This window comes from Delphinus delphis, chromosome 14, assembly GCF_949987515.2.
Source record: "Delphinus delphis chromosome 14, mDelDel1.2, whole genome shotgun sequence".
NCBI classification, from domain to species: Eukaryota; Metazoa; Chordata; class Mammalia; order Artiodactyla; family Delphinidae; genus Delphinus; species Delphinus delphis.
The window spans coordinates 35,690,489-35,718,363 of NC_082696.1; the positions used below are offsets into that span (position 1 = coordinate 35,690,489).

General features: G+C 34.9%; 1 protein-coding gene across 5 annotated transcripts in view; it reads right to left on the minus strand.

Moving 5' to 3' along the window:
* TRMT11 (tRNA methyltransferase 11 homolog) overlaps positions 1-27,875 on the minus strand; it is a 62,025-nt gene that overhangs the window by 25,359 nt on the left and 8,791 nt on the right. For 2 of the 5 annotated variants that reach the window (XR_009521928.1, XM_060030005.1), the window contains exons 2-11: positions 22,043-22,108; positions 20,355-20,428; positions 17,042-17,123; positions 16,861-16,953; positions 16,492-16,626; positions 15,336-15,492; positions 7,928-8,008; positions 4,556-4,720; positions 3,143-3,215; positions 2,886-3,017 (exon numbers count right to left, since the gene is read on the minus strand). Coding sequence is in view for 4 of the 5 variants with exons in the window: in XM_060030005.1 (XP_059885988.1) it covers positions 2,886-3,017; positions 3,143-3,215; positions 4,556-4,720; positions 7,928-8,008; positions 15,336-15,492; positions 16,492-16,626; positions 16,861-16,953; positions 17,042-17,123; positions 20,355-20,428; positions 22,043-22,108 (1,058 nt within the window). In the remaining variant the exon portion in view is untranslated. Of the gene's footprint in view, positions 1-2,885; positions 3,018-3,142; positions 3,216-4,555; positions 4,721-7,927; positions 8,009-15,335; positions 15,493-16,491; positions 16,627-16,860; positions 16,954-17,041; positions 17,124-19,916; positions 19,928-20,354; positions 20,429-22,042; positions 22,109-23,201; positions 23,217-27,875 lie in introns of those variants that run through there. The other 3 variants (XM_060030007.1, XM_060030006.1, XM_060030008.1) reach the window with 3 other exon arrangements.

Consider the following 27,875-nt stretch of genomic DNA (forward strand, 5'->3'; position numbering starts at 1 on the left):
TGACTTTTTATAAAAAAGAAAGAAATAAAAGAATTACAGAAGATATTCATAACCACATTTAATTTCAATTATAATTAAATAATAAACTACAAAATAGTGGAAAGTCAGAAATGCCAGAATATAAGAAACACACAAAAACTAATGAGGATATTTCAAAGGACAGAGGAGCCACCTCAGAGGGACTCCTGCTGATCATAAATCTGGGACAATTTGAACAACAAAATAATGATAGTAATAAAGTATAACCCAATGAATAATATAGGAATCTATGACTCCATACCAGTATAAATTAATAAATTAGTGGGAGGGAAGGGAAAACTAATCCTTATAGTAGAATGCCAACTTAAAATGCAGAAGGAATGATGGAATAGAAAAGTCATCATTATGGTGGTTGTCAATGTGAGTAGTCACCTGATGAAGAACAAGATATTGGTGTAATCTTGTGATACCTCCCCCTGGGAAATACTAATCGAGAAGAACATGATAACTCACAGCGGAGAAACCTGACAGAGAACATGACCAGATGATCAAGTTTAAGACCTCCCGTAGAGGTTGGCTCTGTGTGCCCCATAATGCAGTGCACTAAGAGCACAGTATCATTTTTGTGGTATTTCTACCAAGAGCATTGCCTGAGTCTGGTCAAGGAAGAAACATCAGATGGACCGGGTTAGGGGTCAACCTTCACAATATAAGCCCTGTACTCTATAAAACTGTTAAGGACACAAAAGATAAGGAAAGATTGAGGAAATATTCCAGACTGGAGGAGAATGACATGAGGGGTCAATGCAGTACATTTTCCTAGAGAGACTGCAATCAGTAATATCTGACTGGGGTCCATGATCTGGACAGCAGCACTATCAATGCTGACTTCCAGACTTCAGGGGTTGATGGTGATTTGACAACAATGCTCTTGCTTCTGAGAAATGCAATGAAATACGCAGGGGTGATGGGGCATCATATCTGCAACTTCTCAAATAGTTCCAAAAATGATTAATGATAATGGGCGTGTGATTAATGTAATGGGTGAGGAAAGGGGGGTAGAGGAGGTGTATGTTAATAGTTGGAAAATTTGGATGGGGGAGAGATGGGAGTTTTTTGCATTTGAAACTTTTCTGTAAATTTGAAATTTATTTCAAATAATTTTTTTAAAATTCCAGCTCTGAAAACTTGAATTAAAACAAAAAGACAAGTTAGTTTGCTGCTGGAGTTCAGCTTGTCTAAGGCAGAAACCACTTTTGAATCAAAATAAACAAATATGCTCTTCTCTGAAAATATTTTTTTTCTCTGAAAATATTAATAAAACACCATCTATCACTCCACATACCAGACACCTGAGATCTTGGCAAGATCTTGAATTATGTGAACAGCACTAGGAATAATGAAAACAATAAACTAGCTAGCTTTTAACTTTAGACAAGTCATTTCACTCCTTGGAATTAATTTCTCTTATTTCCAAAATTAAGAAATAATTAATTTCTTAACAGAACATAAGCCCTGTGTTAAGGGGTATGGGTATGAATGTGTACAGTCTTATTAGCTGATAAACAAGATGCAAAACTAAAGTTAGATCAGGGTTTCCCTGAGGGTGCAGTGGGTAAGAATCCGCCTGCCGATGCAGGGGACACAGGTTCAAGCCCCAGTCCAGGAAGATCCCACATGCCGTGGAGTAACTAAGCCCCTGGGCCACAACTACTGAGCCTGTGCTCTAGAGCCCGTGAGCCCCAACTACTGAAGCCTGTGTGTCTAGAGCCCACGCACTGCAATGAAGAGAGTAGCCCCCGCTCGCCTCAACTAGAGGACGCCCGTGCACAGCAACGAAGACCCAATGCAGCCAATAAATAAATAAATTTATTTTAAAATAATAATAATAAAAAAATAAAGTTAGGTCCTGGTAGCTCCCAATGAAACATTTATAAAAGAAACAACAAAAAAGCATAGCTTCCAACTGCTGAGGGACCATCAACCATTATGAAAAGACAAACAAGAAAACACTGGTCTAAAATGCTTTTTGTACAATTATGTATAGTAAATATAGAAATTAAAATAATTTCTAAAAAAGATATCTATAGCATCTTGAACAAATAGCCAAATTTTCAGCTTGACACTGCCTTTCAAATCTAAAGATCCTGTTTTGTCAACACATCTTGTCTTTCATTGTTGGTGTACACAGCTCTGTTTATAATTAATAACTACTGAATAATAAAACCCAAACCAATAATGTTGAACATAATCAGGGCTTTAAATATATGCATAGCTCTTAGTTTGTTTGGTCTTAGCTTTTAAAAAAGATTTTACTGCATTTACGGTGATCATAAGAGCCAATATATATTCAAGCTAACTAGCAGTAGATAGATGAATCACTCAGCTAAGTTGTTAAAATTTATCTAAGTTTATGGCCTGGCCAAAGAGCTATTGAACACACAGGCCCCGAGCTAAGTATGATATACAACAGGGGCAAACTTTTGCTCTTACAGGCCAGATAGTAAATATTTTAGCCTTTGTGGACCACATGTGTTTCTGACACATATTCTTCTTTGTTGTTTTTTTCTTTTCTAATAATCCTTTAAATAGGTAAAAACCAGTCTTAGCTCAAGTGCCTTACAAAAACAGGCTGAAAACCATATCAGGCTCACAGGCTGTAGTTTGCCAACCCTGATGTAAAATAAAAAGTTCAAAGCAATTCAATCAATTAAGAAGAAGGGGCCTGTTTTATGCAGCGTGTTGGTAAATGAAGGCCATCATACACATTAAACACAAAGATATTTACCCTGAATATGATTAGAGACAGGGAAAAAAAGTATGCTAGATATACAAATACCATAAGAAAAAGTAAAATTATTTAATATTTTAAATAATTAAAAGTAAAATTATTTAATATTACATACTCTGGTGTGTACACTGGTAACCAATAGACTAGTCTTCCACCTAATACGAGGGTCTCAGCTGCAAAGTTTAACAGGTCAAAAAACATATCACTCAGATGATAACTCAAGGAAACAGGAACGTGGCTTTCTGGACTAGACAAAGAAAACAAAATTTCAAAATCAGTGAAAAACTTTAAGACTATTAAACTAAGTTAATTAAAAGAAAGCAATATGCTTCTTCCCAAAGTAGTAACATACCATATTTAACTTTTACTTACCATTTTTCTATCCCCTTTGGTATTTCCTTTTGTGAACCTGTTCTTCTTGTAGACTCTCTAATACCATATGGAGCTAGACAGAAAACAGGTAACACGGATAGTCAAAAGTCACCTAATCACCACTGCAAAGCAGATGGACATCATGTGCCTCCAGATATGACACCCTGAGAAGGATACATCACCTATGCAATATTCCAGCTGAGAATGCATAACAAGAGGGACATTCTATTTAAAACACTGGGAGGGCAGGCAAGCAGGTGACTGTATTCTTCAAAATGTCAATGTCATAAAAGACAGAGAAAGGTTGTGAAAATGTTACAAACTAAAGGAGGGTTAAAAGATATGACTACTAAAGGCAATACCTGACACTAGGCTGGATACTGCACTTCAGGGAAAAACATGCTATAAAGGATGTTACTGGGTCAATTGACAAAACTGGATGAGAAACTACAGATTAAAGAATTAGCGATTCACTGAAATTGGTAACTGTACTTTGGCTATCTAAGAGACTATCCCTATTCTTAGGAAATATACACTGGAGTATGGGGGGGCGGTGAAGGGCCATGATGTATACAACTTACTCTCAATTGATCAGGAAAAAAATTACGTATTTTTATAAATACACATAGAGAGTGAGAGCAAATAATAAAGTAGATTATTAATAAAAAGTCACTCAATTTTCAAAAGTATATTCATACTTGCTAATTTTTCTTTTGTTAGATTTGAAAATATCTAAGTTACCAAAGAACTGAAAAGGTCTGAGATGGAAGGGTTGAGATACTATATGCCACTATATACAGATTTACTGCCAAATACTATAGAAAAGGTAGATTTATTCTTAGATAGGATGCCTGAAAAGCCCAAGAACTCACATGGCATGAGAAAACAAGTTCTCATGCACATTCTTGAAGCTCAGTGGGTTCACAAGCACAGTGGGTCACACCCAAATTTCTTTTAACTCTATAAAGGAGATGCCAGTTACAACGGGCACAACAACAACAACAAAATATAAAAGCTTACACATAGAGAAATGGGAGATATCTGAAACTTTCTTCTTCAAATGTGATACCATAATTGCAAATGACATTTTGGCTCCAGTTGCTACACTAATAACCAATTACGGTCAAATATAAAACAAATATAAAAACAAATTTATGTCTTAAAAAATAAGCCGAAGAGAAAAAGGGATGACAAGTTAATACATATAGTTTAAAAAATCAAAACCACGTAGTTAAATTGGTGTCCTGCCCTACATTCATAATTTTTTCCTTCTCACTATGTGAAGAAGTCAGGGGTGAGGGGAATACTAATACAAGTTGGCTTTCTTTGTTGTACTGATAAATTTTGTAATTTAAATGTAAATGACTTTAGGAACCTAATCCTACTCCTACTTTTGTATAAAAATAAACTTACGATCAGTGATGATTGCATCAAAGTATGTGCCCTTCCTCCAAGAAGGTTTAGATGCATCTGAAACCAGGACATCAAGGTAATACTTCTCTAAACCATATTGACGAAGATTTGCCCTAATGTTTTCATCTGGTCCTCTCCATTTCTGGTTTTTCCTACTAGCCTTTCCTGAAGGGAAAGAAAAAGGAAGACAGAACTAACAAACAACATTCTTACCTCGTCATTTGGCTAAAAGTAACGTTTAACTTATCTAAACCTATATTTAATCAAATAAAACTTGCTTTCATTTCAAATCTTAATTTTATTTATACAAGGAACAATTATTTTTATTTTAACTTATTGTAAAAAATGTTTCAAAAAGTAAACTGTACTGATGTCTACCTATCCTTTCACATAAAACTGCCTTAAAACACTCATTCAATAATTAATGCATTCAAAGCGTACTAATAAAGACACAGAGTTAAACAGAACATGGTCCCTTTCCTCTAGCAGTGTAGAAACACTGACGAATTAGATAAATGGAACAGAAATGAAGAGAGCTAACTTGGGAAATGCAGGAGCTGTGACCATGGACAGAGGAGGTAAAACGAGAACACAAGAGATGAAGTGTTAAAGTGGGGGACTCAAGGAAGAAGTTCAAAAGTTTTAGTTTAGGAGACATGAGTGGATGATGATACCATCAATTAAGATCTGAGAAACCAAGAGGAAAAGAAAATCTAGGAAAGAATGAGATTCATTTGAGATACATCAATCTTGATATACCTTGAGGTACCTACAGAAGCTTCAGAAAGAGATATTCAGCAGGTAGGTAGAGGCCAGAATACATATACCTGAGAGATGTCAGTATATAAACTTAAGTTAAATCTGTAAGAATGAATGATATTTCTGATTAACCTAGGTGGCAATTACATAAATGTTTGTTCGATAATTACTCTTGTTATTTTAATAAACTCTTCTGTATTATGATCTACTTCACAATAAAAACAAAACTTAAAAAGCAAAAGAAGAATGACATGACTCTGCACAATATGTAGTGTGATAAAAGGGGTCAACAAGAGATGCCTGGAGAAAAGCAACATATAAACAGACATTGAAGAAAACTGCAGGGCCTTCAGGAGACTGAGATCAAAACAAAGAAATCAGAGTACCACCCAATGAAGCCACTGTCTAGGAAACCAAGGGCTGCTTTATGAAGGTCAACACTGCCAAATACTGTAGATCTGTAGTAAGATTTTTCAGTAGGCATGCAAGCTGAAAAATAACAGGCAGAAGGCAGTTAGAGATGAAGAAGAGGAATAGCAAATAAACTAGTCTTTTTAAGAAGCACTTTGGGGGACTTCCCTGGTGGCACAGTGGTTAAGAATCCGCCTGCCAATGCAAGGGACACGGTTTGAGCCCTGGTCCAGGAAGATCCCACATGCTGTGGAGAAACTAAGCCAATGTGCCACAACTACTGAGCCTGCGCTCTAGATCCCATGAGCCACAACTACTGAAGCCCTCACGCCTAGAGCCCGTGCTCCGCAACAAGAGAAGCCACTTGCACCGCAACAGGGAGGAGCCCCCTCTCGTCACAGCTAGAGAGAAAGCCCACATGCAGGAACGAAGACCCAACACAGCTAAAAATAAATAAATTTATTAAAAAAAAATGAAAGAAGCACTTTGGGGACTTCCCTGGTGGTGCAGTGATTAAGAATCCGTCTGCCAATGCAGGGTACATGGGTTTGAGCCCTGGTCTTGGAAGATCCCACATGCCGGGGAGCAACTAAGCCCATGCACCACAACTACTGAGCCTGCGCTTTAGAGCCTGCAAGCCACAACTACGGAGACCACGCGCCACAACTAGTGAAGCCCACGTGCCTAGAGCCCATGCTCCGCCACAGAGAAGCCACTGCAATGAGAAGCCCGCGCACCACAACGAAGAGTAGCCCCCGCTCGCCACATCTAGAGAAAGCCTGAGCGCAGCAACGAAGACCCAACACAGCCATAAATAAATAAATTAATTAATTAATTAATTTTAAAAACTCAATCTCTTAAAAAAAGAAAAAGAAACACTTTGGTAAAAGGAAGAGGAAAACAAAGTAGTAGCTAGGAGGGTCCCTATAGAATTGATAAAAAAGTTCTGTATTTTTAAAATAGAAGAAACTTGGAAGTATTTGAGAGTATAGTAAGAGATTAGAAGCATAGGAAGCAGAGGGCATATCTAACAGCATCTTGGATAAGCTCTGAGGAAACTCTACCTCAGTCAGAATTCTACCCAAGTAGACTGAAAGGTTATCACATAACTTTTAAACATAACTCTAATAAATAAAAATTCAAATGAATTATATAGGACAATATCCTTAAAGCAAACATACTGCTTCTACTAAAAGCAAACAGGAATAATTCTTCTTAGCACTTTGTCTACTCTAACATACTGCAGACAAAGACTATCTTTTTCTGGTTAGCCCATTTAGGTGAACTTTATAAAATGTTACTCATTCTCCTTATAGTACTAAATTCTTTATAGCAAGGTAGGAAAAAAGACAGTTCATCAAATACAATATATCAAATTACTTAAGCAAAAGAAAATAAAGTCTAATAAATTCTCACCTATATAATAATTTACACTGGGTGAGTAAGAGGAAAAGCATGTTTTATAGGCTGATTCTAGTTACAACAATGAAATACCAGCATAACTACAATTTCAAAGAAACTTTACATTTTTAATACTATTCAGCTATGAAGAAATATTTTGTTTGATTCAATTTCATCCAATCACACTTCATTAGCAAAGCTTCTAGATTTTAAAGTATTTTCCAAAATTGCCTCAAAAGCAAGCAGATGCTTATCTCAAATTACCCTCAGTCTAATGCAGAATCTTTACTATTACTGTCACCTTAACTGTCTCAAAGATGTTTCGGTCAGTTATGAAATTAAAAACATGTATGGTACTCAAGGACTAGAAATTAGAGTATACACATATGACTGCTGAATAAAAGAACGGTGATAATTGTTAAGTAGAAACTCTGTTTCACTAACATGAATATGCTAATTAAAAATGACTAGTCCCTCTCCCACTTCCTTCCCAACCCAAAAGTTTTACAACCTTATTGATTGCCTACTTTTTAAAAATCTAAGACCAAAAATAGCTCTGAGAGGAGGGATTTTTCCTACTCATCTTTGTGTTTCCCCGGGGGTCATTTTGCTCACACTGGATCACTTCATAAAAAGCAGATACCCAATGAAGTCTTATTGTTGTAAGAATAACTAAAACTATATCACAACACTTTAACATTAAAAATAGATGTATAATGCCATATATAACTATTTAAGTATCTTAAAGGCACATTTGGTACAAGAGCAAAGACTGTAACACTGTCTAGAACCACTACTCACCCAAGCCATGAACGGTGTTGTAGTCTATGTCTGTCCCATATACATATGCACCAAAATGAGCAGATGCTATCAGAAGGCCACCTGAAAAAAATCACACAATTGTGATCTGTTAACCAGAAAGTCCCAGACTCTTATTTCTTCCCCTATTTAATCTGATCCAAATTCTTACAAACCAGCTGTAGGCAGAGTACCCTAGAATGACATTGGTTCCGGCCATATTTAGTAGGCTTCAGAACTGAAAAAACAACCCCCTAAGCTGTGCTCATCACACTGGTCACAAAGCAGGGAATTAATATATGCCCTGGCATTATTACTTTAAACAGCACTACTCTGGGAAAATTATCCTTTTCTTGGTCAAAATAATGTGTATTTAAACATTTTCATCTTATTTTGAGAAGTCTATACAAAAGCATCTTGCTCCTTTCTTACAATGAACATACAAGGCTGCTACACAAAGAGCTGCCAATAAATAAGTCTGACAATTGGGCTTAATTCTCACTCAAGTCAGAGTTTCAAATAACTTAAAGAGGGCATAATTAATATATAAGAGATTAATTCTTACAAAACTTAAAATATGAGGACAACAAACAGTTACTCCTATTGTCAGTGAGGTAATTATCTGATTTTAAACTGTAGATACAAATTTCTGAATAACTGTTATCAGACATACACAAAAATAGTTAATACAATGAATTTTCTGTTTACTTAGTGCTGTGAACAAAGAAAGAACAGATGTCCTAACACGATTTGACTAGACTAAGTAATTTGGTAGGTGTGACCAGTTCACATATGAAGGAACATCCTTATAAAGATTAAAAATTAATGAAATCCTTTAAACTAAAAGGTATAATATTTTTAAATTGTTTAAGAATAAAAATTCACAAAGTTAAATATCTTAATAATTGTTCTTTTCAATGAACTTCACTTTTTTAATTATCCAAATTAAAAATGTTCTTAGTACTTGGGTAAGTCCTAATAGTTATACTGCAGAACTATCTGTCAGCCAAACTGAAATCAGAAATATACAGAAAAATATTCTTAGCCTATGCACAAACTTGGATATGGGGAAATAACTAGGGCTCTTTCCATTATATCCTTTTGAAATGTAATCTCTAAAATTAAGATGGGTAGTGCCTCCAGAGGGTCAAGGTCTATAAATGAATGTGTTCCTTCCATAGCCATTTAAAACATAGTTTGGTAACATATACTTAAAAATACTTTGCTCAATGAAAAATATTATAACTACTACCTAATGGAGCCATGAATAAGAGAAATGGAAGACTAAAAGTACAGCAGAAACCAAAACCTAGGTTCCCTCATACTAACTACAAAAAGCATTTGTTTGAGGAGGTAAGGTTAAGTAAGCCCTCATAATTCTTAGCCTATAAATGGAACAGTCCATATTTAGGAAAGGTACTATATTTAGTAATGACTTGAAATACAAAAATCACTTCACCCATATTAGAGGAATTACTACAATTCTGCCAATTAAGGCAGATACTCACCTAGAAGAACTAGTTGTCAAGGGGAACAGAAAAGCTTTCCTGTGTTCCTTAAACAGAACCTTATCCATTTGGTTAGAGTGAGTTTTGAGAAGACCCAATTTAGAGTACACTGCTGAAAGGAGATGAATAATCTGTTAGACTACATCTGTTAGTTAACTTTGTGCCCTTTAAAAGCTTTTCAAGTTTCAAATAAAATCAATATAAATTAGCTTCTCTGAACTGGTCACTGGGTAATCACCGTTAATCATCTAGTTATTTTTTTAATTAAATTGAAGCATTTTCACGTTTAGTTATACCTCAGTTGGAGTTTCCTTGGAAGCTTTTTGGTGGAAGAAGGGGTGATAAAACGGAGGGGGTGAAGTGTTGAGGGGGCAGATAACATGACTCACCCGATTTCTTATTAGCTATCAAGTGTAAAAATACCACATATGTGATCTAGACTAGCAAATCAGCATTTTAATGTCTTATTACCTAAATAGTAACCAGTTTAAGGTTAGGGTAATATCTTACAGGTAAAAGGACACAATAACTGAATTATGATATAGAAACAAATTTATGAGTTTCATCTGTAGAGATTTAAGTGGAAAGCCTTATAAAAATGTGAAAATGAGAACTGGGCTTTGGTTTTGCCGAAAGAAAAGGAAGAAAAATTGTAATACTATGTCCCCTATGTAATCCTTAATAAAAACAAACAAACAAAACCAACTCATAAATTAAACTAGCAGCTTAAGCAAAAGGATATTGCCAGAAAACAGAGATTACACCAAACTATGAGACTCAGGAAAAGGGGTCTACAAAGAGTTGTGGATAAAATGGGAAGCAGAGATTCTCACAAAGACCTACAGAGATCCATTATCTCTCTGCTAACTTTCTCTTTTCCTCCTCATAGTCTCCTCTCAGAGGTAGACAGTGGGCTTCTCAATACTTGCTCCCATGTCTATCATCTGCAATGACAAAATTTCAAAGTTTTACTCCTTTCCTTAAACCTATGAGCCACTTGAAAGTAGAACAGGCAAGGAGTACACAATAGTCTCCTGGGTATATTCTTAACTACTAAAGGAGTGGACTCATTTGAGAGAGGGGAAAGGGAAAAGCAATCAGAGCTAGGGCTGCAGAGCTACATCACTGCACCTACAGACATCGGCACACACTTGTGCCAATTATTTTCATTATGAACAAAGAATCAGAAGTTTACAATTTTAACCCTCAATTACCTTGCCTGCTGCCACAATTTGCCAATAGTTGCAAATTATGAATATCTTGGAAATCAGCCAAAGAAGGAACTAGAAAATGAATTCATGGCCAAATTGTTCATCATCACCATTCAATATTAGCTATATCTAACAAAAGGTTAGCTATTAGCTATATCATCAAAAAGGTATCTAAGTGCTTAAAAAAATAATTAAAAAATGATCAACAGTATGGTCAATTGACTGTCTTCCATCCATCATACAATTTCCTAAGAATTTCATATACATATATTACCTCACTTAATCTCACAATATATTACTTATTACCATTTCACAAATGATGGAATTGAGGCCCAGACAAGTAAAGCATCTTGTTCAAAGTCATATAGTAACTGACAGAGTAAGGATTTAAAACTCACTCTCTTTGCTCTTATGGTACGCTATACTATATAACTTCCTTTAGGGTCAGCAGCAATTGAAGTAAATATTCATTAGCCTACTAATTAGATACACAAAAGTAAAATTTGTTATTAAACAAATTAAATTAAGTAAGGCTGCATACTCAGTTAATAAGAGTTGTATACAATTCACGAGTCTTGTATCACATCACAGGCAGGCCTGTGCCATTATAGGTATTCAACTTATGCATGCTGATCATTCCTTTAGCAATGTTCATATTAGAACAGCAGTACTTCCTAATTACTGACAGCTGACCCACGATATACATCTTCCCCCTTGAGAAAATGGAGATGTACAACTTAAAATAAATCTTACTATAATGAGAATCAATGTATTTGCTAAAATGGAAATGAAAGTGTGTTTCTGTAGCTCATAATGTCATTCTAGACAAGAGAACAGACTGTCTAAAAGGAAAAGGAAAGGTATTTAGGGAGGAAAAGATTATATCTCTCCTTTCAACTTCCCAGAAGCTTTCTAACCTACTCTATAACCTTGAGACCATCACAAGCCATAAGTAGTCTGTGGGTAAAGCCTTCAGGAAACTAATAAACATCTATTTTGTAGCTTTAGAATGGAAAAGGGATATCATACATTTGAATTAAAACAAAAATACTAAAAAAGGAAAAGAATATCATCCAATACTTATGAAAAACTACGACCATGGAGGAGGGCACAAGGCTACTTATTTCTCCAATCCTTCAGAAGGTACTACCCATCGAAGAGACAAAAGGTCCAGTAAAGAGGACAAACTGCTTAAGCACTGTGCCTATTCTCAATTATTAGCCATTAACAGTTATAAAACAAAAGCACCAAAAACTAGCTAAAGTCTTAAAGCTATGCTTAAACAACAAACACAAATTATGAAATGTATTTTAGCAGCATCTTTGCAAAGATCTTCCTCTTGCAATTTTCCATTAACTGTCCTACATATTGCAATTAATTTTCCATTAATTGTCCTATACAGTATAAACAGTCAAATGACCAAGATATGCTACCCACCCTAAGGAGCAGCCTTAAAGCAAATTAGGGGCAGGTCTGCTCACCCCTTACCACACTAAAAATAGTCAACACCTTGACTGCTATGGAAGTTAGCATTTCATAATATGCCCAGCCTCGTCTACATCAAAGGAAGGAAATTTTACCCATACTGGTAACTATTTTTGAACTTTATGGTCTGGTCTATGTGTATGTGTGCATACTAAACACGTACATGTATGTATCTCAAAGAATCACTTCACAGGAAAAGGTTTTAGAAGTCCAAGAACAAGATTAAGAATTAATAGAGGGTTACCATTTGGAAAAAGATAAATTAAATCAATTCCTCATGGCATACAAGAAAATAAACTCCAAATGCATTCAAGATCTAAAAGGAAAAAAATCAAAACTACTAAAGTACCAGAAAACAGAGCTGAATTCCTCTACAAATTGGATGTAGCGGGAAAGTTTTTGCCTGACAAAAAAAACAATTACATGCAAAGTCAAAACATAAAGGGCAAACTGGGAGAAAATATTTTACATATTTATATACATAAAACAGGAAAAAAGGGGGAGAGTGACTAAAATATAAAGTATTTTTTAAAATAAGGGGGGGGAATCAAAAAGTCTACAGAAAAATAGGCAAAAGATTTGGAGATAATTCCAAAAACGTTATAAAACTGGACCTTAAAATAGAAAAAGTGATTAGATTTCACTCGTAAGAGAAATACAAATGAACACTTCACTGAGATAACATTTTCACCCAACAAACCGGCAAATTTCAAAAGCCTGACAATATACTCTGCTGGTGAGGCTGTGAGGGAACAGGGGCTCATATATTGCTGGCGAGAAGGCAAGATGGTATAATGGAGAGTAATTTGGCCACATTTAACAAAACTACATACGCTTACATTCTTCAACCCAGCAATCCTAATTCTAGGAATTTACCCTGGAGCTATACTTCCAACACTGTGAAAGTATATATGTACAGATTATTCATTGCAAACATTATTTGTAACTGTGAAATATGGGAAACTACCTATATCCAAGTTGAGGTGATTGTTTGACTAAATTACAGTACATAAACCCATGGAGTACAACTATAAAAAAGAACAAAGATAATCTCTATGAACTAAAGGAAGTGATTTCTAAGAAATACTAAGTGAAGTTAAGTGAAAAAAAAAAAAAAGAAATCTGTACGGTTAGACCAGAATTTGTAGTATATGTGAAAACTCACAATTTCTAAAACATGTATATGTTTGGTTGACCCAAAATAAGGAACATTCTGGATAAAAAATAAAGAGAGGAGGGATAGTATTCTTCAAAATTGTAAGTTTTATAAAAGAAAAAGTAAGATTCTGGATATACTCCACATCAAGGGATCAAAGAAATGTTAACAACAAAATACAATACCTGGAAAGGAAAACAGATGGTATAAACGGACATCAGTGGGTCAATTACCAAAAATGGAATACAAACACTAAACTACTGTATTAATAGTACATTTACTAACACTGAAAACTATACTGTGGTTATGTAAGAGAACATCCTTATTTTTTTTTTTTTTTTGCGGTCCGCGGGCCTCTCACTGTTGTGGCCTCTCCGGCTGTGGAGCACAGGCTCCGAACGCGCAGGCTCAGCGGCCACGGCTCACGCGCCCAGCCGCTCCACGGCATGTGGGATCTTCCCGGACCGGGGCACAAACCCGCGTCCCCTGCATCGGCAGGTGGACTCTCAACCACTGTGCCACCAGGGAAGCCCGAGAATATCCTTATTCTTAAGAAACACATTCCAAGTCTTTGAGAGGTAAAGGGATGTAATGGATGCAACTTACTTGTATATAAACATAATGAGAAAATAAATGATAAAGCAAATGATGCCAAATTTTAACAACAGTCTACTCTGGGTCAAGGATATGTGTGTGTGCTTTCTTCTATTTTTAATCTTGTAACTTTTCTATCAGTTTGGCATTATTTCCTGTAAAGTTCAAAAAGTTGGGGAGGCACTCAGGATAATGAGGATAGGAAAGAAAGGAATAGGTATAGTAGTATGTTGGGGGTGGGATATATGAAGACAATGGTGGAATAGCAGAAGAGAGACTCACTAAGATTAATTCAACAACACAGGAAATAATTCCACCAGTTAGAATCTCTTGACCTTGATTCTATTTGCTCCTAATGACATGGGATTGTATTCCTCAAGTTAGTTTATGGTACAATAGCTGGCTGGCAGATCCTAAGGCTGAGAGAGGCAGCATTATGATAGTAAAGAGCACGAGCTCTGGAGTTAGACTGCTTGAGTTTGAATCTCATGAGATTTCTACACTGGATAACCCTGACCAAGTCACTTAACCTCTGCCTGTGCCATAATCTCAGGAAGATTTTTTTAAGTATCTCAATTTCAGTAGTTGTAAGAATTAAATTAGATAGTAACATTAGAGTGCATAGCTAGTACCTGACATGTTTACCATTCAACAAATAGTAGCTACTGCATCACCACTGCTTACAAAGTTTCTGATGAGTTTCTGATGGGGAAAGACCACTACAGGGAGACACTCCAACCACGCATAATTTGTTCCTAAACGATCTGAATCATAATGAATTTAGCCAGATGAACCTAAATGTGAGTACTCCCTAAGTATAGGCAAGATTTAAAAAAATGGGTTGAAGCAGGAAAATGTCTTCAGAGTCAGATGAAATAAACTTGGACTTTTAGGACTTCCACACAAGGTTAATTATGAGGACATCCAATCAAGTGCATACAAAACCCAGGTCATAGCCTCAGCAGCCAAGCTCTAGTCCATTGATACTTAGTCACTTTTCTTATTTTCAAACTTCACATATGAACCTCCACAAACCAAAGGCACATTTTTTTTCCATGTAAGTATATAATTATCAATTTTAGAAGATGAATACTTTTTAAAATTCTGTCACTCAAGTCTTTCTTCCCCCCAAGAGTTTTCCTTTTTTTTTTTTTTAACTGAAGTATAGTAAGAGTTTTCCTATTTAAATAAACTATATAGCTTTACAACATTTCTACAATGTATGGTATACTCCCCTTAGTGGTTTACTTGAGGAAATAAACCCCACAAAATTCTTTCAGCACCCTCTCTGGAAGTGGCAAAAGTGTTAAATATTGGCTACTATACAAATATGTGGTTGTCTCTTATCTAATGATAAATAAAGGATTATTTTATCTTTTAGCAAAACTATTACTATGACCTTGACTAATATAAACAAGCAACATCTCTACACTAGTTTAACAATTAAATTAAAATACCTGTTCCAACAAATGGATCAAATACAATATCATTTTCTTTCACTTTTCCATGGTTGGCCATGATGAATGATAAACCAGCATCCATGCTTGTATTTCCAATAAAGTGTCTCTTTTTGACACTGTATGACTCAATAAGCTCTCTCTGCCCATCTGCAATCTAGATTAGAGATAATTTTCAATTTGTGTAAATGTACAGAACAGATTTAAGATAATTATTCACAATAAACCCATAGTATCTTGATAATGAGAACTTCTTTCCATTTACCACTGCTTCACATAAATATGTGATTAAGGCAGTTATGGACAAAAACCTTTATTTCTTAGTGTGTTCCCATTTACTTTTGCTTTTCAAAGCAAATTTGAATTGAATTTGAATGCAATTATTCCAGGGCTTGGTGGTGAGCTCTAGCCACCTCTTTTTTTCTCCTAAATAATAATATTCTGTAACATAAGCCACAGCTTCCTGCCTCAGGGAAGTGGGCAGAACTGCTCTGCAGTAATTTCATTTCTCTTCAGAATGGAAACCTAGATCAGAGAGCTCCACAAATGAGAATCCTGCTATCACAGCACTCTGCCTTTTCTCTGCTTTATTAAAAAAGCAGTTCACACTTTCCGATGAGTCTTAAGACTTCCAGGTACATGACCTCCTACCTGGGCCCCATATCTAACAATCCTCTTGCATTTCATCAGAATCTCTGGAAAAACAAAACACACAACCAATATTTTCCACTGATTTTAATTCATACAGTAGTTCTGACTCTTCAGCTCCTTTAAAGTTTTACATATAAAGAGTCAAATACAAAGGCCTACCACTTAGAATTTTTTCTTTTTCTTTCAATTTTTTATTGAAGTATAGTTGAATTACAATGTTAATTACCGCTGTACAGCAAAGTGACTCAGTTATACATATATATACATTCTTTTTCATATTCTTTTCCATTATAGTTTATCACAGGATATTGAATATAGTTCCCTGTGCTATACAGTAGGACCTTGTTGTTCATCCATTCTATATATACCAGTTTGTATCTGCTAATCCCAAACTCCCACTCCTACCCTCTCCCACCCCTCTCCCCCTTGGCAACCACCAGTCTATTCTCTATGTCCCTGATTCTGTTTCTGTTTCATAGAATAGGTAAAAAGAACACTTGCTTACCCATCTACCAAAATAGATATTATGTGGATTCTCAGGGATGCAGTTTGGGTCCAAACCATAATCCTCCAAAATAGAGAATATATGTTGTGGCTTCTTTAAATTCACTTTTCCTTCAAATGGCAGAAATTCAAGGGCCTAAAAAATAAAAGTAATTCCAACGTCCTATAAAAATTTAAAAGAAAACATAGTGCTTATATAATAATACCAATCTTGTAAGTCTGGTATCAGCACTAAATAAGACAAAACATGAAAAGTACTTAGCACATAATGTGGTACAAAAGAAGCACTTAGCATTGCGGATATTATATATCAACAGTGGCTATATTACATTAATCTCATAGGTTTTTGGTTTTTGCTAAATTCACTTACATCTATCCGTTTGATTTTTTCTTCTTGTGTCAACGTTTTATTAAATGTGTGAATCTTTATTTTATATGTAGAATCTGAATGCAGAAATGGAACCTAAAATAAGAGCAGATAAATTCTTTAAGCTTAGTAATTCTACATTATCTACAGATATGCTTACAGAAAACCACATTTCACTACGCACCATCTTCTCCACAGGGTAGTTTCTCAAAGAACTATATAGCTCCTCTGGAGACTTTCCATGACCCCATAGTTCAAATATAGACCTAGGAAATAAATGATTGACATTAACCTCAGTAAAAAAAAAAAAAAATGAGTTCATACAGTAATATGTAACAATTATTTCACTGGTTCTTTATGCTTGCTCCACTAAAACAATTATTGCCTATGTTTTCTAAGCTATAAATGAGAAATATGCATCCTGGAAACAAATATAGCTTAAGTCTAAATTAACACAGAAGTTGAACTTTACACAAATAAGGAGGATTTATAAGTCAAGATTTTTTGAAGTTTTCATCATAATCATTTCATCATTTTTAAAAAATTTTTATTGGAGTATAGTTGATTTACAATGTTGTGTTATCACTTCATCATTTTTTAACTACAACACAAATGATTCCATAAAATGACTTGTGATTTTAGTGAAACAGTAATAAAGGTGCAGGAAATTCAATCATTCCCACTGTCTTCTGAATAAAACAAAAGGAAAAACGACCAGATAAAAATGTTACCATTAATATTTAGCCATTATTTAATAACATTTAGTAATAATTACTTTTATGACTATTACAAAAACAAAATTCTTACTACAAAAAATTCTCAAGTGTCTATCAAGGAACATAAAAAATTAAGCAAAATTTCATTGTAATCAATGAAACAATTCTTAGAATTAGTTGTAATGGAACTTGATCTATATATTAGTACAATTTTGTGCATCTGAACTCAACTACTTTATGATTGTAAGTAATGCTGCCGTTAGGACTGAGTATACTATCTTCTGAAAATGAATTCCTCCTTTCCCTTGTAATGAATTATAGAAAGAGGGCCTCTACAGTAATACTACCCTTACTTAGCTAACTAAGAGCTAACAATATAACTCAAAGTACCAGGGACTGTTCTAAAGCCACTTAATATTAATTCACATATTCCTCACAGGAATCCTATTAGGTAGCTGCCAGTATCATCATCCATTTAACCAATGAGGAAACTGAGGCACAGAAAGATTAAATAACTCTCTCAGGTCATATAGCAATTGGTGAAGCTAAGATTCAAATCCAATCCATCTGACTCCAGAATCTATACACTGCTTCTCAGATATAAATATGCAAAAAGACAGGAACTCCAGGCCATTCAGGAAAGGCACAGACAATTCCATAAATCATAATTATCCCTAATGAACCATTATACAGTAATTTATAGGAACTAATGCTTGTAGTGATAACCTAGAATCAGTAAAAATGAAATAATACTCCCTATCCTCTTTTTCAGAAAGAATTTATATAACATTAATAAATTTATATTTAAATGGCAAAATAAAAATATTATAACATCATAAGCTTCAGTTATAATTGGAACACTGGAGTAACACCCTTTGTGATTTAGATTTCGGAGTAAACGGTTTTCATATATATGGCTGCACTATTATGATCCCTATTTTAGAGATTATAAAACTTATATGACTTGCAACATCTCATGGGTGCTATATAAATAAGCATGGATGTCAACTTACTAATATAATATCAATATGACCTAAAATATTTCACTGATTATAGCAGTAATAATGAAACCTTTCTGACAAATAAAAATGCTTTAAGAAACTATGCTTTGAGGAAAGAAGGGTAATAGAATGGGGAAAGATACACAAGGAGCACCAATGGTTCCTGTCATGGTTTATTTCTTTAAAAAAAAAAAAAAGCTGTGGCAAATATCTCAAAATGTTGAGATCTAACAAGGTAGGTACCTCGGTGTTTGTTATATATCACTGCTTGTGATATGCTCAAAATAGTCCATGTTAAAAATAAGTCAAATAAAATGAACTTTCAATCCCTATTCTACCACAAAAAAATCTGAATTTAAGTTAGCTTTGGATGCACTGTTCTAAAAGTCTATTAGCTCCAGAACAATTAATGCTACAATTAGAACTGTAAATTTTATCCTCTGAAAATGAATTCCCCCATTTCTATTAAATTTATAGAGATAAGGCCTCTGCAGTAACTGTTCTTACTTAGTTATCACTTAAGGTATAACCTCAGCTATGTAAAATATACAGAGACTAAAAAGCAGCCAGGGACATTATTTCATAATGTTATACAACTATTACACAATTATTTATTGTACCATTACTCAAATATATTCATCAGAAGATATGAGCTTTGAAGGAAGTATACAAGTTCTGGTTCTCAAGTAGCTATTTTAAACCTATAAGCTTTATCTTTGGAATTCAAACACCTCTTAGAGCCATAAATTTTAATACGCTAATGTAGAGTAATAATTATTCAAAGGATGTGTTTCTTAGTTCTGTTTCTGATTTCTAGTCATTTTTATTGACTAAGACCCATCAACAAGCCTCAATTTATGAGATTAGATTTAGTACTGCAGCTAGTTTTCAATAGGATAAATCTAATATGGGGGTTGTAGTCTATTCAATAATATAGCAATGACATACTATGCTATAAAGTACTGCTAACCATGCTAACAAAACTAGATATATGTAAATTCTTATTTGCACTGCATTATTAAATGTTATAATTTCTAAGCAAAAAGAAGTTTTCAGAAATGTTTGGGGATGGGGGGGCATGTAAAAAAAAAAAGCAATTCAAGGATAAGTTGTTCAGTTCTTAAAATGGTAGCTAAAAATGCAGTTTAATTTTCAAACCCAAAGATAGAATTTTCCAACAATAAAAAAAATGAAAGAAAGAAAAGAAATGAAAAAAGAACAGATACTAATGATAAAAGCTAGAAAACACTCAGGCAGGATAAATAAGGAAGACATCATTATATTAATCCATATCAAGATATGATAATCAGAGTTCCTCTAACAAATAAAACAGAAAACATACTTTATGGTAGTCCTCATTTTTTGTCATCTTACACTTCACCAATCTGTTCATCTAACTAAAAACCATCTATAAGAAAAACATTTTTAGGTTTTCAATACTTTGGTTATAATTAAATGTGGCATTTATCCTATGTAATAACATAGCATTTACATCTTATACCATATGCTTGCTTAATGTAGAAATTTAAAAAAATTATTCTAAAGCAAGCGTTTCTGCATTTCACCACTGAAATTCTCTCAACCTCAGTTTCAGCAGATAACTCTCCTCTGTTCTCCTACCACCATCCAGTGGCAAATACATATAACTACAAGCTAAGCTGAGCTCCCCAAACAATCAACCCCCTTCTACCTTCTGCCAACATAAGCAAAAAGTAGGACAGAGTAGTTATGAGAAGTCTGGTTTACACTCATGCAGGAGGACACTATAAGTTTTTCTTACTTGGCACACACTGTCCGTTTCATTAAGTTTCTGGCAATATCTTCAGAGGGAATGCTAAGAATCCAAAAAGGAGACTGAAAGAAACAACAATATATGGTTTTATGGCCTCATATGCTTTCGTTTAAGAAGTCAATAAGGAGAGATTCCTATCTGCTACTTTTATGTAAGAATATCTGATTTGACACTAACCAAAATAAAAATTGCTCCAATAGATAAAAAATAAATAAATGAATTATTTTAATAGGTAACCTGTTAAGATAATACAGTACAGTATCAGAACACTTTTATAAATGACTGTATAAATGAAAACATCAGCAAATTTAAAGATATTTAAACTTCAGGTTAATTTTGTATTTGCTCTTATATAGTTTGATCAAGAATTAATGAGTATTTTACCCCAAAATATAATTTCAGAATTTTTTATTGTTGCTAATTATTTCTTATAACACAGCTATTTTATTTTTAACTACTAAGTAATGTATTTCTTTGAATGATCCCTTTTTTTCTAGGTAATTGTGGCCACCCGAGGGGGTGGGAAACATAGTTATTGTCTCTGCAATAACTATGATGGAAAACTATACAGTATATTATTAAATTATCATATATTTTTATTATTTTATCTAAGGAAAAAAGTTCCAAGTGCATCAGTGGGTTTTAATACCCAAGATTATAGGCACTTCTGTGCTCCACCCAGATAACCACTTGCCAGAATGCAGCAAAATGTAGCAGGATCCTAACCTCAGTTTAACACCCTCACCCAATTATACCCACACTCTCCCTCTTTTCCTCCTCCCTCAATAAGTGAAATTCATTCAGGAGTACAAGTCCAACACCAGGGGACTTTCAAATTAAGTTCTCTCATCTTTTGTGAAAAGTCCTCCCTGCCACACCCAGCCTTTATTCCAATATTTACACTACCCTACAGAAAAATTCAAAATAATCCAAACAGGAAAAAAGATGGTCATCTCAGTATCATTTTTATTAGGAAAAATTTAAAAGCAACCTGAATGAAATGAAATCATTAGATAAATTACGGTAGAGCTAATCGATGGAAAATATTACACATCCCTGTTAGTAATGAAAGCTATGCAGAAATATGTGCCTACATTAATGCTATCAAATGAAAAAGGAAGTTCACTGGTAGCATTACCACTGAGCGGAAAAAATGTATATGAAAAAAGACTAGAAGGCAGTATCCCCAAATTATAAGTCACGTCAAGGAAGAATTGTGAATGATTTTTTCTTTTTCTATTTTCCAAACTCCTCTAATACACTGATAAACCATCAAATACAAAATATATAAATAAACTCACAATTTCACACATGCACAATTACAAATTTTAAAATGAGTACCAATATAAGCCTGAAATTCAGCTAAATTCTAAACTCTAATTATACCTCATCAATAGAAGATAGCCCTTTTTCCAATGAAGCAACAGATATAAATTATGGTATAACTGTTGAACTACAATTTAAAAACTAATAAAATAAGTGAATACTGGAAATAAATCTAACTTTCCAAAACCAAAATTTCTCCCAAATATCCTTTTTATTCAATTGCCCCTAAAATCAGACACAGGTAACCAAAAAAATATAAATTTAAGATTTTGAGTTCTTCTCTTTAAATCCAAGGTTCTATTTATAAGGATACTACATATGGTCTAATGAAAAATACAAATTAAACTTACCTTTCCATAAGTTTCCTGACTATTGGTGAACTGACCTCCAAAAAGTGAAAGCAGAGACTTTATTTCCTATATTGAAAATATCAGAGAGAGAATACATTTTAACACAGGGAACTTAAAGTCTATTAAGATGCAGTTATAACACACACACACACAAAGACACACACACACACACACACACACACACACACACAAAGAGCAGATTATCTACTTAAGGTGTTTAAATGTCAATATCAGACAAATTACAACTCTGGGTTCTAAAAAATTTTACAGTCACAATCATGGTAAGTAATTTTGGAGAAATTTTAGAAAAAAAAAAAGCGTTGTCAAAAAACTTTGAGAAAATGCACTGAGTTTTAAAAGGAAAAAGCAGATTACAAAAACAATAGATTAGTAAATCTGACAATGGATCAATACAAATAAATTAGATAATTTGAGGATGTTCAGAAAAGAAATAACATGTTTGTAATGATGTTTAGGATCCCTGTGTTTTCCCTTTGAATATTAATATCATAAACATTTTCTTCCTTGGCATCAGGATTGCAAATTTTTCAGTAGGAAACAATATACTTTATGTTGGACATTTAGGTGTTTTCAACTTTATCAGTTTAAAACAGAGCTAAATACTTATTTTCACAAATATATGGATTTTTCCATTTGAGATTGCTTCTTTAAAGTAGCATTACTATACTCAGAGATGTGAAAAATTTTATGGCTTCTTAGAGTATATGTGGCCAAAATACTTTTTTTTTTAACATCTTTATTGGAGTGTAATTGCTTTAAAATGGTGTGTTAGTTTCTGCTGTATAACAAAGTGAATCACCTATACATATACATATATCCCCATATCCCCTCTTTCTTGCGTCTCCTTCCCACCCTCCCTATCCCACCACTCTAGGTGGACACAAAGCACAGAGCTGATCTCCCTGTGCTATGCAGCTGCTTCCCACTAGCTATCTATTTTACATTTGGTAGTCTATATATGTCCATGCCACTCTCTCACTTGGTCCCAGCATAGCCCTCCCCCTCCCCGTGTCCTCACTTCCATTCTCTACGTCTGCGTCTTTATTCCTGTCCTGCCCCTAGGTTCTTCAGAACTTTTTTTTTTTTTAGATTCCATATATATGTGTTAGCATACGGTATTTTTCTCTTTCTGACTTACTTAACTCTCTGAGACTCTAGGTCCATCCAAGTCACAACAAGTAACTCAATTTTCTTTCTTTTTATGGGTGAGTAATATTCCATTGTATATATGTGTCACATCTTCTTTATCCATTCATCTGTCGATGGACACTTAAGTTGCTTCCATTTCCTGGCTATTGTAAATAGAGCTGCAATGAACACTGTGGTACATGATTCGTTTTGAATTATGGTTTTCTCAGGGTATATGCCCAGTAGTGGGATTGCTGGGTTGTACGGTAGTTCTATTTTTAGTTTTCTAAGGAACCTCCATACTGTTCTCCATAGTGGCTGAATCAATTTACATTCCCACCAACAGTGCAAGAGGGTTCCCTTTTCTCCACACCCTCTCCAGCATTTACTGTTTGTAGATTTTTTGATGATGGCCATTCTGACCGGTGTTGAGTGATACCTCATTGTAGTTTTGACTTGCATTTCGCTAATGATTAGTGATGTTGAGCATCCTTTCATGTGTTTGTTGGCAATCTGTATATCTTCTTTGGAGAAATGTCTATTTAGGTCTTCTGCCCATTTTTGGATTGGGTTGTTTGTTTTTCTGATATTGAGCTGCATGAGCTGCTGGTATATTTTGGAGATTAATCCTTTGTCAGTTGCTTCGTTTGTAAATATTTTCTCCCATTCTGAGGGTTGTCTTCTTGTCTTGTTTATGGTTTCCTTTGCTGTGCAAAAGCTTTTAAGTTTCATTAGGTCCCATTTGTTTATGTTTGTTTTTATTTCCGTTTCTCTAGGAGGTGGGTCAAAAAGGATCTTCCTGTGATCTGTCATGAAGTTCTGCCTATGTTATCCTCTAAGAGTTTTATACTGTCTGGCCTTACATTTAGGTCTTTAATCCATTTTGAGTTTATTTTTGTGTATGCTGTCAGGTAGCATTCTAATTTCATTCTTTTACATGTAGCTCTCCAGTTTTCCCAGCACCACTTATTGAAGAGGCTGTCTTTTCTCCATTGTATATTCTTGCCTCCTTTATCAAAGATAAGATGACCATATGTGTGTGGGTTTATCGCTGGGCTTTCTATCCTGTTCCATTGATCTATATTTCTATTTCTGTGCCAGTACCATACTGTCTGGATTACTGTAGCTTTGCAGTATAGTCTGAAGTCAGGGAGCCTGATTCCTCCAGCTCCATTTTTCTTTCTCAAGATTGCCTTGGCTATTCGGGGTCTTTTGTGTTTCCATACAAGTTGTGAAATTTTTTGTTCTAGTTCTGTGAAAAATGCCTTTGGTAGTTTGATAGGGGTTGCATTGAATCTGTAGATTGCTGTGGGTAGTACAGTCATTTTCACAATACTGATTCTTCCAATCCAAAAACATGGTATATCTCTCCATCTGTTTGTATCATCTTTAATTTCTTTCATCAGTGTCTTATAGTTTTCTGCATACAGGTCTTTTGCCTCCTTAGGTAGGTTTATTCCTAGGTATTTTATTCTTTTTGTTGCAATGGTAAATGGGAATGTTTCCTTAATTTCTCTTTCAGATTTTTCACCATTAGTGTATAGGAATGCAAGAGATTTCTGTGCATTAATTTTGTATCCTACTACTTTACCAAATTCATTGATTAGCTCTAGTAGTTTTCTGGTAGCATCTTTAGGATTCTCTATGTATAGTATCATGTCATCTGCAAACAGTGACAGGTTTACTTCTTCTTTTCCGAATTGGATTCCTTTTATTTCTTTTTCTTCTCTGACTGCTGTGGCTGAAACTTCCAAAACTATGCATAATAATAGTGGTGAGAGTGGGCAACCTTGCCTTGTTCCTGATCTTAGTGGAAATAATTTCAGTTTTTCACCATTGAGAACGATGTTGGCTGTGGGTTTGTCATATATGGCCTTTATTATGTTGAGGTAAGTTCCCTCTATGCCTACTTTCTGGAGGGTTTTTATCATAAATGGGTGTTGAATTTTCTCAAAAGCTTTTTCTACATCTATTGAGATGATTATATGGTTTTTATTCTTCAATTTGCTAATATGGTGTATCACATTGATTGATTTGCATATATTGAAGAATCTTTGTATTCCTGGGATAAACCCCATTTGATCATGGTGTATGACCCTTTTAATGTGCTGTTGGATTCTGTTTGCTAGTATTTTTGTTGAGGATTTTTGCATCTATGTTCATCAGTGATATTGGCCAGTAGTTTTCTTTTTTTGTGGCATCTCTGTCTGGTTTTGGTATTAGGTTGACGGTGGCCTCGTAGAATGAGTTTGGGAGTGTTCCTCCCTCTGCTATATTTTGGAAGAGTTTGAGAAGGATAGGTGTTAGCTCTTCTCTAAATGTTTGATAGAATATTCTGGTGAATCCATCTGGTCCTGGGCTTCCGTTTGTTGGAAGATTTTTAATCACAGTTTCAATTTCAGTGCTTGGGATTGGTCTGTTTATATTTTCTATTTCTTCCTGGTTCAATTTCAGAAGGTTGTGTTTTTCTAATAATTTGTCCATTTCTTCCAGGTTGTTCATTTTATTGGCATATAGTTGCTTGTAGTAATCTCTCATGCTCCTTTGAATTTCTGCAGCGTCAGTTGTTACTTCTCCTTTTTCATTTCTAATTCTGTTGAGTCTTCTCCCTTTTTTTCTAGATGAGTCTGGCTAATGGTTTATCAATTTTGTTTATCTTCTCAAAGAACAAGCTTTTAGGATCAATTATCTTTGCTATTGTTTCCTTCATTTCTTTTTCATTTATTTCTGGTCTGATATTTATGATTTCGTTCCTTCTGCTAACTTTGGGGTTTTCTTGTTCTTCTTTCTCTAATTGCTTTAGGTGTAAGGTTAGGTTGTTTATTTGAGATGTTTCTTGTTACTTGAGGTAGGACTGTATTGCTATAAACTTCCCTCTTAGAACTGCTTTTGCTGCTTCCCATAGGTTTTGGGTCATCGTGCTTTCATTGTCATTTGTTTCTAGGTACTTTTTTATTTCCTCTTTGATTTCTTCAGTAATCTCTTGGTTATACAGTAGTGTATTGTTTAGCCTCCACGTGTTAGTATTTTTTACAGATTTTTTCCTGTAATTGGTACCTAGTCTCATAGCACTGTGGCCAAAAAAGATACTTGATATGATTTCAATTTTCTTAAATTTACCAAGGATTGATTTGTGACCCAAGATATGATCTATCCTGGAGAATGTTCCATGAGCACTTGAGAAGAAAGTGTTATCTGCTGTTTTTTAGATGGAATGTCCTATAAGTATCAATTAAGTCCATCTTGTTTAATGTATCATTTAAAGCTTGTGTCTCCTTATTTATTTTCATTTTGGGTGATCTGTCCATTGGTGAAAGTGGGGTGTTAAAGTTCCCTACTATTATTGTGTTACTGTCGATTTCCCCTTTTATGGCTGTTAGCATTTGCCTTATCTATTGAGGTGCCCCTATGTTGAGTGCATAAATATTTACAATTGCTATATCTTCTTCTTGGACTGATCCCTTGATCATTATGTAGTGTCCTTGTCTCTTGTAACATTCTTTACTTTAAAGTCTATTTTGTCTGATATGAGAATTGCTACTCCAGCTTTCTTTTGATTTCCATTCCCATGGATTATCTTTTTCCATGCCCTCACTTTCAGTCTGTATGTGTCCCAAGGTCTGAATTGGGTCTCTTGTAGACAGCATATGTACAGGTCTTGTTTTTGTAACCATTCAGCCAGTCTATGTCTTTTGGTTGGAGCATTTAATCCATTTACATTTAAGGTAGTTATCGATATTTATGTTTCTATTACCATTTTCTTAATTGTTTTGGGTTTGTTATTGTAAGTCTTTTCCTTCTGTTGTGTTTCTGGCCTAGAGAAGTTCCTTTAGCATTTGTCGTAAAGCTGGTTTGGTGGTGCTGAATTTTCTTAGCTTTTGCTTGTCTGTAAAGGTTTTAATTTCTACCTTGAATCTGAATGAGATCCTTGCTGGGTAGAGTAATCTTGGTTGCAGGTTTTTCCCTTTTATCACTTTAAATATGTTCTGCAACTCCCTTCCGGCTTGCAGAGTTTCTGCTGAGAGATTAGCTGTTAACCTTATGGGGATTCCCTTGTATGTTTATTGTTGCTTTTCCCTTGCTGCTTTTAATATTTTTTCTTTGTACTTAATTTTTGATAGTTTGATTAATATGTGTCTTGGCGTGTTTCTCCTTGGGTTTATCCTGTATGGGACTCTCTGCGCTTCCTGGACTTGACTATTTCCTTACCCATATTAGGGAAGTTTTCAAGTATAATCTCTTCAAATACTTTCACAGTCCCTTTTATTTTTTTGTGGTACACAGGCCTCTCACTGTTGTGGCCTCACCCGTTGCGGAGCACAGGCTCCGGACGCGCAGGCCCAGCGGCCATGGCTCACAGGCCCAGCTGCTCCGCGGCACGTGGGATCTTCCCAGACCAGGGCACGAACCTGTGTCCCCTGCTTCAGCAGGCGGACTCTCAACCACTGCACCATCAGGGAAGCCCCTCAGTCCCTTTTTTTTTCTCTTCTTCTTCTGGAACCCCTATAATTCGAATGTTGGTGCATTTAATGTTGTCTCAGAGGTCTCTGAGGCTGTCCTCAATTCTTTTTTCTTTTTTCTTTATTCTGCTCTGTGGTAGTTATTTCCACTATTTTGTATTCCAGGTCACTTACCCGTTCTTCTGCCTCAGTTATTCTGCTGTTGACTCCTTCTAGAGAATTTT